Source organism: Dioscorea cayenensis, chromosome 2 (assembly GCF_009730915.1).
Source record: "Dioscorea cayenensis subsp. rotundata cultivar TDr96_F1 chromosome 2, TDr96_F1_v2_PseudoChromosome.rev07_lg8_w22 25.fasta, whole genome shotgun sequence".
Lineage (NCBI taxonomy): Eukaryota > Viridiplantae > Streptophyta > Magnoliopsida > Dioscoreales > Dioscoreaceae > Dioscorea > Dioscorea cayenensis.
The window spans coordinates 1,189,021-1,203,962 of record NC_052472.1 but is presented as its reverse complement, the minus strand read 5'-3'; the positions used below and the strand labels follow the sequence as shown (position 1 = coordinate 1,203,962).

Below are 14,942 nucleotides of genomic sequence, written 5' to 3'. Positions count from 1 at the left end.
GCACTGAATGTGAAGGAGAACACAAGGCTGTGGAATCTACAGTTGGGCCATCTAAATTTTGAATCACTAAGAAGCATGAAGAGCAATGAGATGGTGTTGGGACTTCCTAATATCAGCAAGCTTCACTACTATGAAACATGTGTGATGGAGATGCAAGTCAGGAAACCATTTCCATCTAAAAACTCTGGAAATGCATGCACTCATCTACAAGTGATCCATGCTGACATATGTGGATCTATGCAAATGAGTTCTCTTGGTGGCAATAAGTACTATTGATTATTTGTTGATGATTACAGCCGCATGTGCTGGATATATTGTTTGAAACAAAAATCAGAAGCACATGAACCATTCCAGATATTCAAGCGAATGGTGGAGACACAGTCTGGTTTGAAGATCAAGGTGTTGCGCATGGATAGAGGAGGAGAATTCACAAGTAATGAGTTCAATTCATTCTGTAAGAAGTGTGGAATCATCAGGCAACTCACAGCTCCATATTTGCCACAGCAAAATGGAGTTTCAGAGAGGAAGAACCGGACTGTCATGAACATGGCCAGAGCCTTGATGAAGGAGAGAGGGTTACCAAATAGTTTTTGGGGAGAAGTTGTAACTACAGTTGCGCATCTTATCAATATCACACCTACCAGTGCTCTGAGGAACAAGACACATTATGAAGCTTGGCATGGTTGCAAACCCAAGGTGAGTCATCTCAGAGTATTCGGGTGCATTGCATACACTCTAATTCCTTCGAATAAATTGCAGAAACTAGATAAAAATTAAGTCTAAAAGATGTGTATTCATCAGATATTGCTTGTATTCTAAAGCATACCGATTATTCAATCCCATTACTTCTAAGGTTGTTATAAGTAGAGATGTAACCTTTAATGAAGGTGCAGGTTGGGATTGGAATTGTAGCCACAAGACCGAGTCTACACCACTGATTATATATGAAGAGTCACCCGTGGACACATGCTGTCCAACAGATGAAAGCAACCTGGGCTTGGGATCATCATCAGTGAATCAACTCAGTGATGGTGATACAACTCAGGTTGAAAGTGACAATAGAGAAGGTATTGATGTCGATGTTAACTCAAGTGAGGAATCACCTCAGATTATTGAAGGACATTAATGAGAGCTGCACATTTGCTCTCAATGTATCTGATCCATCTACATATGAAGAGGCAATTAAGTTTGAGATGTGGAGAGAAGCAATGAGAGAAGAACTGAATGCTATTGAGCGAAATGGCACCTGGGAATTGATAGACTCCCACCTAACAAGAAAATTGTGTTGTTAAAGTGGGTGTAAAAGATGAAGTATCTCTCAGATGGAAGGATTCAAGACATAAAGCCCGTTTAGTTTCTAAGGGTTATACTCAAAAGGCTAGAATTAATTTCCATGAAATCTATGCACCAGTCGCTAGAATGGAGACGGTGCGACTCCTCCTTGCCATTGCTGAGCAGAGAAGATGGCCAGTGTATCAGTTTGGCATCAAATCCACATTTTTGAATGGAGAAATATATGAGGAGGTGTATGTTGAACAACCACTTGGCTATGAGAAAGAGGAAGAAGAAAACAAGGTGTTCATACTTAAAAAAAGGCACTGTATGGCCTAAAACAAGCTCTTAGAGCTTGGTATTCTAAAATTGATGGCTATCTTCAGAGTAAAGACTTTATTAGAAGTGTGAATAAGCATACTCTCGATAAATGAACTGATGAATATGGTAATTTACTGCCGGTGAGTATTTATGTGGATGATATCATATCATCTAGCTATTTAAGTTCATCACAAGCAATGGTAAATGTTTTCAAACTAGAGATGAAAGATTGTTTTGAAATGTCAAATTTAGGACTGCTAAATTACTTTTTAGGCTTGGAGGTGAAATAGACAGAAGGAGAAATATTCATTACTCAGAGAAGGTATGCAGAGGAGACATTAAAATTGTTTATGATGCATAAATGAAAGATGGTATGTACTCCCATGAACAGCAGTGAGAAATTAAAAAGCGATGATGAATCCATAACTGCAGATCCAAAGGTTTATAGAAGCTTGATAGGAAGACTCTTGTATCTAACACACTCGCCCAGATATAACTTTTACTGTGAATTTACTATCCAGATTTGTTAGCAAGCCCACCAGAATGCATCTTGGGGCTACGAAACATCTGTTGAGATATATAGCAAGTACAAGTAATTTTGGTATGAAGTATACTGAAGTTGAAGATTGGAAATTGAGAGGTTTTAGTAACAGCGATTGGGAAAGCTCAATTGAAGACAGATGTAGTACTTCAGGCATGGTTTTTTATCTTGGTTCAGGAGCCATCTCATGGAGCTCTAAGAAATATGATGTAACTGCACTCTCTACAAACGAGGCCGAATATATGTTGTTATTGCAACAACCTGTCAAGGGGTATGGTTAAAGAGAGTGCTGGAGGATTGTGGTATGAAGATCAATGAAGTTGTTGAGATTTGGTGTGATAACCGATCTGCTATTGAGATAGCTAAAACCCCTACACATCATGGAAGAACAAAACATATTGACATTCATTTTCATTTCATTCGAGGTTTAGTTGCAAATGGATCGATAGTGTTGAAGCATTGCAAATCAGAAGAATAGAAGGCAGACATACTCACAAAATCTCTGCCTGTGAAGAAGCACCATTATTTAAGAGCTTTGTTAGGAGTTGAAGACTTTTCAAGCAGGGAAGGATGTTGCAAGTTGCTTGAAAATATTTTAGGTGGAGTTGACTGGTCAATAATGAATTGGAAGGAGTTTTAGAAGCAGCTGACTTATCAACTGGGCAATGAATGCCCAGATTCTCCACTCAACTTTAAAGGCCACTGAGTTTGCCTCACCGCCATTACATCCAATGGAAGCATGGAGTTGTGATCTTCATTGTATTGACAATGTCTTAATTATGCTATATTTTGTAATAGGTTAAGATTAAAAGCTACTTTTTGTATTGGGACTCTAACATGATGACGGAAAACTTTTGAAAATGTTTTTAATGGATGGTTCTCTGCCCAGTAGTAACTGAGCAAGATATTCATAAAGTTTGTTCTCCATTTTATAAGTACAGAACAACAATCCTCTTCAACATTGTATCATTTTTGATCACCGAAGATTTGAAGTTAGATCCTAGAACAAAAAACAACATGAATCAAATGTCTATATATATTCACACATACGAAAATAAAATATAGGAATTTTTATTCTTCAATTTCTCTTGATTGACTTTTTCATGGTTGATAAAAAAATTAAATTTCTTATTGTAGTAAAGCACTAGCTAGCATCAAAGTTGCAGTAGAACTACTATAGCAATTTCTTGGAAGCTATATAGGCACAGACGGGCATGTAAATAAAAAAGAAAAATCATTGTTTTGCCATAGTTTATCGAGAACTTCACTCCCAGTGTCTTAAGGTTTAATTGCAAGGTCTAAACACACACGTGTTCAATAATCAAGGAATAAAAAGACTAGTCGCAATTTTGTTAGGGACTTTTGCACTTTGTTCAATCTTTTGCACCTATTTTGCAAGTAGCCCATCTAACGTTTAAAGGAGTTATTGTGATAGATCTCAGGTGGCTTCAGCGGCATCACTTGGACGAGATATATATATATATATATATATTGGGAGCAATGTCGAGTCCCCAAAAAAGTGTTTCCATCAATTGGCCTTGGAATTCAAGGGAACTTTACATTATGTTTTATTTTATTGTCTTTTACTTGGTTGTTAATGGAGAACATCTAGCTAAGATGAGGAACTAAACTCCTTGGGTATCCGGATACTTGAGCTCTAGTATAAAAGTGTAATTTAATACTTTTATACTGGTTTTATATATTTGTTTGCAATTTGTCTATGTGAGCTTTGATGCTTAAACCAAAATTATAGCAAGAGCTTTGATTCATATTTAAGTTGCGCATGAAATTGAAATATCTTTATGTATAGATCTCGTATAATTGAAGGAAGTTGTAGAAATTTAGTGTCACAACTCTTCCGAATTAAAATTAGGGATCAGTGGAATGTTTTTAATCCTATTAGAGTGATTCATAGGACGTAATGCAATGGTACATAGGTCAGATTAGAAAAAAATATTTCAATTGATCTTTGTGTGAAATTAGGTGCTAGCTAGTAGTCTCGAGAGAGGTATTAATTAATTAGCATAAACTAAGCATCTCCATGGTCCAAACAATCAAGCTTTCATTCGATTAGAATTTAGGTATTGTCTTTCATTTTATTTATCTTCTAATCACTTAGTTTATATATACTTTTAATTCTATTTAATTTTTGATTTAGCAACCTGATTAATCTATAGTAAAAAAATATAAGAGGAGTTACTACTAGTAATTCTAATCCTTGTGGGATTCATCTTATTTGTAAAGCACAATCTATTATTTGACCGACTAATACACTTACTAATAACTTACATGTTAGTGGTATACAATTAATTAATTACATATCTTCTATATATTATAAAAAGAGAAAAAAAATATTTCCACATAATTAATTTTAAAGATAAGCCTAAGTCTCTTGCATACTTTAACTCTTCGCTGGGACCACTAAGGTGAGGAAATCGGGAGCGATTAGGCCTCATGACATAATACGTATACATATACTTTTTAAGGATATGTACAAAACTATAGAGCTGTCATGCATGATATAATTTATGAAATGGATATATATATATATATATATATATATATATATATATATATTATATATATATATATATATGCACATAAATTAAAACACATAAATACTCCAGACAAGTTTTCTTAATTTGTAGCAATATGCAAATAGTCTCCTATGCATGGATATGAATAACATTTAAAGCAAGAAGATAAGTATATATCTATACACATCTCATGAATGAAAGAAAAAGCCAAGCAACTTTTTATCAACTATGATCACTATATATACACATCTTCTCAACCTCATCCATTTGACATCATGCATCTACAGACCCTAATTCCATCAAACACAAACATGAAGTTCCTCCTCCTCTCTGTCATCCTATCCATCATCACCGTTGCCACAGCACATGACTACTATACAACGTCTGTGACACCGATGGCAATCCTCTAGTTCCCGGCGTTCAGTACTACATTGTCCCGGGGATCACCGATGATGCCGGAGGGCTCACTCTGGAAAGCAACAATGGTTCATGCCCTCTCAATGTAGCTCAATCTCCCAATAATGGAGACTTAGGCTTACCTGTGATCTTCACTATTGCAAACCCTCATAAGGACCTTATTGGTCTTGGAGATAACATATACATTTCCTTTTCGACTTCGATGTGCGCAGAGTCGACGGGCTGGAGGATCACAGGTCCTGATGAAGTTTCCAACAGGTATCATGTTTCAACCTCAAAATATACAGGAAACCCTCTGCAAGGAACAGTGGACAATTGGTTCAGGATAGAACAGTATATGAATGTTTACAGGCTTGGCTTTTGCCCTAATGAGTGTCATGATCAGTGTGGTATTCCTCAGTGTGGAGTTTTGAGTGTTGAGGTTGTGGAATGTCATCGTTGGTTGGTTTTGACTGGATCTAATGAGAGATGTTTCCCAGTCCAGTTTAAAAGGGCATGAAAAAAGCAACAATGTTTGGATGGAGGGAATGGAATGGAATAACCATGCATTATGCATGCATGTGATGGTTTAGTTTAATATGATACATAAACTTGATCATGTTAAAGTTGATCATATTACTGTGTTGTTTGATTTTCTTTATTTTTTATTTTTTATTTTTGTGTTGCAAACAGTGAATAAATCACCCAAAATATATTAAATAAGAAATAAATAAAATATAAAAGCTATGCAAGGGTAAAAATATATAACCGTGCAACAATACTATAACTAAAGATCATGGAGAAAAAAAAAAAAAGTAGAAACAAGTTGAACCACCAAGAAATAATTTAACTTAAAAAATAAAAAAAAAAGAGAAATGAGCTAGACTAACATTCCCAAATATGATCATACACGGAATTCTAATAAGATTTCTCTCAGTTCTTTTTTAAATTGTCATATTTTGGAGTTCTTCTCTGTTATTTTTTACTTGTCATATTAGAAATTTTGTGCATCATTTAAATAATTTTTTTTAAATTTAACTTTTAATTTAATGTGCTTGTACAATGTTAAATAAATCACAATCAACTATGCATTGAATTACATACTCTACTAATGGGGTTTTAATAGGGGTAGTTTTTGAAAGTAATGAAATTTTTTATAACATATAGGTAACCAACTAATTTTAACTAATTTTTTTTAATCGGTGTGAATCAAGTAAATGTTACACGCAAAAAGGAACGGGAGGGAGTATTCAAATTGAAAGTAAGTCCTATTTTAAGCTTAAAATAATTTTTAAATATTGAGGTTAATTATCTCCACCAAATGTTGCATTTTATATTTCTGTTGATGATTTATTTGTCTAGAATATTAACTAAGAATATAAACTAAGATCGACGTTCATATTAGACCTCAACATCATGTCACATTTGTGTATGAAATTTGTAAGTTTAAATGCATGATTAATTAATGCCTTCTCATCCTACTCATCAGTTTTTCTTTTTCAAGAAATAATTTATAAATAATCCATTAAGAAAAAAGCAATTTATAATTAATTTATATCATTAATAATTTTTAATCAATTATATTGGTTCACAAAAATTTATATAAATGAACAATATTAATCTATAATTTTTATATCTAATTTTATCATCATTTAATCTAAAAGCTTATGTACACTTTGAATGTTATTTTTGATTATTTTTCTCTTTTGTCATTTGAGTAAAAGAGAACCAATTAGGATTTATCACAGCTCCCACACACAAATGAGCAATTTAATATTAAACCAATAAGTGAAATGTGTGCATCTCCAATATAAGTTAGTCACTCTATGACCTATATATTCTTTTAACATCATTAGTGCTAAAAAAATGAAAGGAATGACGATGGATGGTTAATTAGCTGAAGTATTACTTCATTCAAGTTAACGTAATAAATTAGTCTCCAAACTATATATTCTTTTAGCGGTTTTGACGTACTCTGCTGTTGTATCACTTACATCTAATACCGCTTAATTTTCATCTAGCTGATCATATGTTCTTCTATTAATTTATATATTATATATATTGATAATTTATAAAAAAAAAAAATTATCCTAATATAGATGGGTATCTCTTATATATGACTTCTGTACTTTATTATAATATGAATCTACTCTTATGCCTTTAACTAATTGCACTCTTTCAAACTCTGGAAGGCATTTTTTTTTAGACATATTTGTACATAGCCTTAATGTTGAGGTGATGGACAGTTGATAAGGCCAGCTAATATGCTTCACAAATTAATTAACTCGCAAGAAGTGATAGTGTAAAAAGCAATCTAATAAGAATACAAGGATTTAACTTATACGTTCATGGGCAGAGACGATGAGAAAATTTCACTATAATGTTGAAAATTATGTGTACAACTTTTACAAAGCTTAAATCTACCACATTAATTAAAGCTTCACGAACAAAAAAAGAAATTGCTGACAAATTAAGCTTACAAGTATGTTAAATCAAGCTCAATTAATCCTCTTCTTTAGTAGATTAAAGGAACAAACCAAGCTTCTTGGATTTTTCAAGTAAATCACAGTTTGCATATGTCTCCATATTACTATCAATCGCAACATAAAAAAATAACAATATTTAATAAGACACGTGTCAAAATATGATAAGGATGACCAGTGAATATCCTAGTTAGGGAACCAGACAAGATGATTTCTTCGTGTATAATGCTTGTGTTCTTTAGTTAAAATTCATGAGAGTTACATGGATTTAAACACACCCATGCATGCAGTAACAATAACCATGTAAAATACCCATGTTGAAAATTTCCCAAATCGCATTCATAGCACTTAGAAATGTGATTGTATTTGTCTTAATTAGCCAAGATAAAAAATAATAATAATAATAATACATAATAGAAAATAATTATCACTATATCCGCTGCATCTTAAAAACATAATCAAAGCAGAAGTAAATATCACTATTTTGTTTTGCCTCTTATTTCATTATCTCATACATATCTTCTTTAAAAAAAAAAAATTGATATTTTGACATAATTTTAAAGGTATTTAAGTTTTCCCTTAACATGTACAAACCACCTCATATACACACATGGTAAATTTTTAATTATGTTTTAAAAGAAAAACCCTCAATCATGTTTTAATCAAATTAAGGCGAATTTTAAGCCTTTAAAAGAAGTAAAAGATACTATTACTTACCTATTGCCACAATTTTTAGGTTACATAATATATATATATATATATATATATTTTAGGAAGAACATGCATGGCAGAGAATTGGCATATGATTTAGGTTTCATATATAATTAATATGTATAAATACATTTTAGGATGAATATGGAAGAGCGGCATATGTGTACAAAACTTTAGAGCTGTAATGCATGATATCATTTATGAAATGGATAACTCAAATAGATAATAGCTAGAGACACAAGACTCCAATCCAAACAACTTTTCTTTTCTGCATGGTTGTATATATATATTCAACTAGTCTCCTCCCACGTATGGACAACATCTAAAGCAAGATAGACATATGAATATGTACACATCTCATTTTCAATGTCAAAACAATAATTGAAAGCAAAAATCCAATCAACTTTTTATCAACTCTCTCTATAAATACATGCCTTCCCAACCTCATCAATTTGCCACCACCCAAATTAAAGAAAACCTAATACCATCAAACACAAACATGATCAAGCTCCTCCTCTTCCCAATCTTTCTCTCCATCATCACCATCTCAGCAGCACAAAAACATCTACGTCCTCGACACCGATGGCGAGCCGATAAGGACTGACAGACAGTACTACATCGTCCCCGGAACACCGACGTTGCCGGAGGGTTCACTCTAGCAGGCAGGAATGGTTCATGCCCTCTCAGTATAGCTCAATCTCCCTCAAGTAGGGAGACTCAGGTATTCCAGTGACCTTCACTCGTGTAAGCCAAGACATTGTCACTATTAATTATGATGAAGACGTGAACATTGCATTTTCGACGTCAACGACAACATGCGAGGCGTTCTCGACAGTCTGGAGGCTCGCCGAAGCCGATGAAGTCTTCAGCAGAGCATATGTTTCAACAGGAGGATATACAGGAGTCTCTGGAAATCAAGCATCACTGAACTTTTGGTTCAGGATAGAGAGACACATGGAAGTTTACAGGCTTGCCTTTTGCCCTACTGTGTGCAATGACTGTAATCCTACTTGTGGGCTTTTGAACGTTGACATTGTGGAAGATCAACGTTGGTTGAGTTTGTTTAGATATGATGAGAGTGTGCTTCCTGTCCAGTTTAGGAAGGCATGAGATCAAGAAATGAATAATTATGTAAGAGGGGATGGAATAAGCATGCATATATATGTCATGCATGTTATCATGTGGTGGTTTGATAACATAACTAAATAAAGCTGATGATCATGTTACTAAATATGTTGTTCTTTGTTGTTATATATGGTTGATGATTTATATATTATTGTGTGGAATATGAAGTTAATTAGCTAGATGTCATATTTATTTGTGTTATTTGGATTTGATTATTCATCAACTTAACATCATGCCATGTTTGTGTGTCAATTTATAATTAAGTGGAATCTATATATGTATTAATTTATGTTAGTTTTCATCCTAATTAATCAGCATGTTAAGGAAGAATCATGAATAGTATGCATTAAGAAAATAAAATTATTAGTTTATACGTAATAATAATTTTATTTTTTTATTGGTTCTCAAATTAAATACATATAAATAAATATTATTAATTAATAAAAATTACTTAAATATTAGAATTGGCCGTTTTTATATCTTTTTTTGTCTCAATCTTTCCCAAAAATAATAATAAATTAAATTTAAATTTAAGATTAATATAAAAAAATCTTGTATACTTAAATATTAGCACACTCTAATTCCAGCTCAAACGCAACTTTTTTTCTTGATCTATTGGATTAATCTATTTTTAATTTATACGTTTTTCTCCTTCATTTTGAACTTCCTCTGGTGTGTGTATATATATATATATATTAAATGTATCAACAATGCACATAAATAGCACTACCATATAACAAATCAATTTGAAGTAATCTGAATTAGGGATGGCAAAAACTTATGCAAATCCGTGATTTATTACCTGATTTATTTCGATTAAGGCGAATTTTTACCTTGCCCCACCCTGTTCCTTTTTCTCTGATAAAAAACTACTTAGTTATTATATATATATATATATATATATATATATATATATATATATATATATATATATATATATATATATATAAAAATTTATATTCACTTAATTATAATAATTGTGTGTTTGATTATATTTTAATGATTTATTAATAAAAAAATGTAATACTGAAAAAATTGTTTATTAATTTCCCTAAACAATTTTTTTTAAAAAAAAATTAGATGAATGTTGGAGTTGTGTTGTTATATATCTTATAATATTTTCATTTAATTTAGTATTATAAAATTTACAGGTAAATAAGCTAAAAATAGTCAAAATATTTAATTCTAAAAAAATGTACAATGGAACAAGAATGGACAAGATGAAAGTAAAATCTACAGAGACAGTTATAATATTGAGAAGATAAAAATTAAAACATACAATACAGAGAGGAATGCAATTATGTACTTTCAAAATTTGCAGGTTAATTTCCGAGTTAATTACATGCATGCAGACTGTGTACAAGCAAAAATTGGAGACCCACAACTTCAATTCATCACCCTAAATTTTTCATGAACCCGTATCATCGGTAACGATGTTTTTGCAGCCCAAGATCGAAGCATGCTTCGTAGCGATAATCCGCCTTCCTGCCCTGATCTTAGGCCCCCAATTTTTTTCGGGTTTTGGAAGAAACCTCGCAATGTTGTTAGCTTGTGCTTTGCTAACAGCTCCGACGGCTTTTTTAAAATTCACCTGTAGAGTTTAACATTCATCTAATAAGAAAATAGCTTGATACATTGCGTACTTGTGTCAATTATCTGCTATCTATACAGACGTAATCTCATTTTATTGATGCAATGGAGGTTCATAAATTTCAATTAAATAGTGTTCTTGATCATTGGTTATACAACAAAAGCATATCAGCAAAGAACTCACTTGCAGAGTTGGTTCCTTTGCAAGGATAGCTGCGCCAGGTTGATCTGATGGTTGATCTTTTACTTTCCGTGTTTTAACCTGAAATCATGACAATTTTAGTAGAAGTAAAAAACGAGAGACAAATTGAAAGAATGATCAAAATGAGTAGAATAATATTTCACCCAACAACGCATGATGTCCCAAATGACACTCATGGGCGCGTCTGATTTAAGCCCGAGCGGAGTAATGTGGGTGCCAGAGATGTGATACCCAGCGTTGATCACTGCAGAGCGGAACATGAGTGCCGAGGGGAATCACACTTGACTGTTGCAGACAAGTTGTGGAGGTTGAGGAAAAGAGCGGCATCTGGCAATTCCTAAGCGACAAAAATCATATTGGTTCAATTAGCAAGGTGAAATTTGAGGATTGAATAGAAACTGACCAAAATGTGACATTGTACTCGGAGATTGTTGTTAGTACAGCAGAGATTCTATCATACGCAGGATATCTATTCTTCATTGCTATAACATCTGATAATGTGGAAACAACCCAATCATGGTTATGGATTGGAGCGGACCATATTGGCCCACCAATGGTGAATTTCCTTCCACAATCACCGCACTCTTTTGTCGACAAAGAGGACCCGAATGCAGGAGCATATCTCACATTATTGTTCTAGGACACCGAGAAAAAGGAAATGGGTTTGTGAAATGAGGTAAAGTGAGTACTAAACAAAAAATGTACCTTCGTAAAAGTTCTGCCGAGACACTGCAGATGGAATGAATCACAACCAACACATTGGTAGACATATGAGAGTTTAAGAGGAGTCTCCTTCATGGCACTTCCAGACCTTTAGATTAAAAAACACATCATGTAATTGCTAATCACAAAAGAACTATTTGATAAGAAATAGGAAACATACGTGAAAATGCGTACAAAGACCCGGATATAGAAATCCATATATACAGAGAGGACAGGAACAATGTGACGCTTATATCGATTTGCATGACTCTGATTAATGAAACCATGAAAGGTCAATTTTGAAAGGATAAGGAAATTAATAAACGAAAATTAGATAAAGACATCTCAAATACCTCAATTGATGCGAGAAGGATTCTCAAAGCCATTTCATGGCAGTATTTTCCTTTCAGAGGGTATGAACCATACCTGTCTACCATTGTAACTCAAATAAGGATGGAGTAAACTAAAGTTCTATTTCAGAAGGTAAAGAATACAGTAAAACTAACTTGGAATAACAAACTTCCCGGTCATCCCCACAGAGCACCGCCATGTCGGTAGCTGTGCACATTAGCATGCCCCCGTCGGCTACTGATTGAACTGCCGAATCCAAGAATATGGAAGGTGATCCGTACGGATCAATATCCACCTGAATAGTAATAATCATTACTTGCACACAATCAAGGAACACCAAAAAGATGGCGTAAGTGGAATACAAGAGTTACTGGAATTACATACAACATCAAATTCTTTTGGGTGGGTTAACATGTGAACTCGAGCATCCACAAGATGAACTTCCACTTTTGAACTTGCTACAGAGCCATTAAATTGTATGTTCCTCTTGCAAGCATCAACAGAAGCTGTTCAAAAATCAAGCCATGTACTTTAACAAATTCAATCCATAACAACTTCCTTAGGAAGCAAGATAACAGGGCAGGATATGATCCTAGAGGGAAAAAAAAGCAGATTAAAAGCACCTTTATCGCTATCTAGAGCAATGACTTGGCTTATGCCTTCTACTTCTTGGGCATAACGTATCGCTCTTAATCCCGAAGCAGCCAAAGCCTACACATAAATGATAAGTGAAATACACTACATGTTTGAGCCAGCTTTTATACCCATTGCTATGCTTCATAAGACAAGTCCTAGAAAAAAATTTTGAATATATTGTACCTCAAGAACCATTGGTTCTTTAAGTTCTTGATGGCTCTTAAGTGGATCATTTACATTCTCCCTACAGAACTTTGAAGCATGTTCTTCCTTGCGTTTGGCAATAAATGTCCGCAAAACAGCAATAGACATGTCTCTGTTGTTAACCTGATTAAGTAAAAACAATGTTTCAATGTATACTCTAGATGCTGGCCCTTATCAAAATTTCAGAAATCCAAAGCACAATTTACTCAGAGGCAACTCAAAGTAGTGGCAAAACAAACCAAATGATCAGTACTATTTAATTAACAATTCAACATTCAAGAATTATTAAGAATATAAAGCAAAAGAATGAATATAGTTAAGTATCTAATTTCTACCTAGTTTGACATAGGAATATGTAATTCCACTGAGACGAAGTTCACAAGAGCAGCAACTGAAAACCATCACAGTAGGCAAACAAAGCCAATCAAAAAGATCAAATTTTGACAAATGGGTATTCAATGAAAACACCAGAACAATAAATTGTAACCATAGGAACACCAAAACAGCTACATTTAAAATTAAAATGATCAAAAGTGAACCAGAGAACAAGTTTAAAAGAAAATCTATACAAACACAAGCCAATCCATTTAAGCAACACAACGACACAACCAATTAAAACATCAAAAAAACACCCCAAGAAAAGGGCACATTTTTATGAGAAAGGAATGATTTTTACGAGAAAGAAGGACCTGAGCCTTGTTGCAGAAAACGCCATTACTGTCATCCAAGAGGACCTGAGCTTCCCCTTCCTTGATGACTCTACAACCTTCAATCTCCAACGCCAGGTTGGATCTTTCAGAGTTCTGAGCAGAAGAAAAGAAGGAAAGATTTGATTTTGATGGTTTCCGAGGCAATTTGAAGGCTGTTCCAACAATGAAACGCATCGGAAGAACTCCAGAGCTTGATCTGTGGATCAATGGCGATTGCCAAAAGCTCTGCGTCGGTTTGTGAAGGTTTTAGTGAAGATGAGCAATGTTCCTCATGGGCTCAAACAAATTGGGCCCAAGATCTTAGCCCAAGCCCAATTACATTGGGCTAAAATTTTCAAATCAAGTGCAAAGAGGGTGAATCTTGGTTTATTTCTTACTATATATTTTAAATCATACAAAAAATAATATATATGATTTTAAATACTAATTATCTATTTTTGGGCCCATATATTTTATAATTTAGTTTTTTTTTCTTGTATTATTATCTTATGTTTAATTTATAATTAATTTATTATATCTATTATTTAAAATCTCTAATTTTTATCTTTAAGTGTATCTTATATTTTTTTACATCTTATTTACTTAGAAAAACCAATGTAGTTCTACAAGAGAACTCATTACAAGACTCAATAATAAAAAACCAAGAAATGGGTGAAAAAAAATAGGTATAATTAATGAGTAATAATAATATAATGATTTATATCTTTAAATAAAAAAAAGACAAAAGATAATATTATATATTTGAAATTCTAATTGAAACCAATTTCAAAGAATAGTAAAGTTTTATAGGGTCTTTTACTCTAGTAAAAGGAGAATTATATGAGATTACTTGTTGCGACCTAACTAAGATATTTACATGCAAAACTTTGGCTATAAAATAAGCAAAGCACTATGTGTTGATTATTTAATGTTTTAAGCAATGATATATTATATATATAGCTATTTGGTGTATTATTTTCCTATATCAATAAAGTTATATTAATCTCATTTTATTATATAAGTTTTTTTGAGTTCATGCCTTGCCTTGTTCTTGACAAAGTGTTTTAATTAACATCTGAAAAATAATTATATAATTAACTTTAGCAATAATCTTATTCGGTTGAGTCAGTTAAATGTTAAAAATGCATTCATCCTTGTTATTTAGGGCTTGATGACATCTAT

General features: G+C 33.0%; 1 protein-coding gene across 1 annotated transcript; it reads right to left on the bottom strand.

Annotated features, from left to right (window-relative positions):
• Nucleotides 1–10,655: 10,655 nt before the first annotated feature.
• Nucleotides 10,656–13,993, bottom strand: LOC120270621 (probable tRNA (guanine(26)-N(2))-dimethyltransferase 2). Its single transcript, XM_039277677.1, is given in 13 exon segments — nucleotides 10,656–10,977; nucleotides 11,161–11,238; nucleotides 11,322–11,452; nucleotides 11,455–11,515; nucleotides 11,593–11,814; nucleotides 11,884–11,989; nucleotides 12,062–12,150; nucleotides 12,234–12,306; nucleotides 12,387–12,526; nucleotides 12,616–12,737; nucleotides 12,855–12,942; nucleotides 13,051–13,194; nucleotides 13,761–13,993. Coding segments are annotated over 13 exon segments (1,632 nt in total). The 5' UTR covers nucleotides 13,956–13,993; the 3' UTR covers nucleotides 10,656–10,794.
• Between the last annotated feature and the right edge of the window lie 949 nt (nucleotides 13,994–14,942).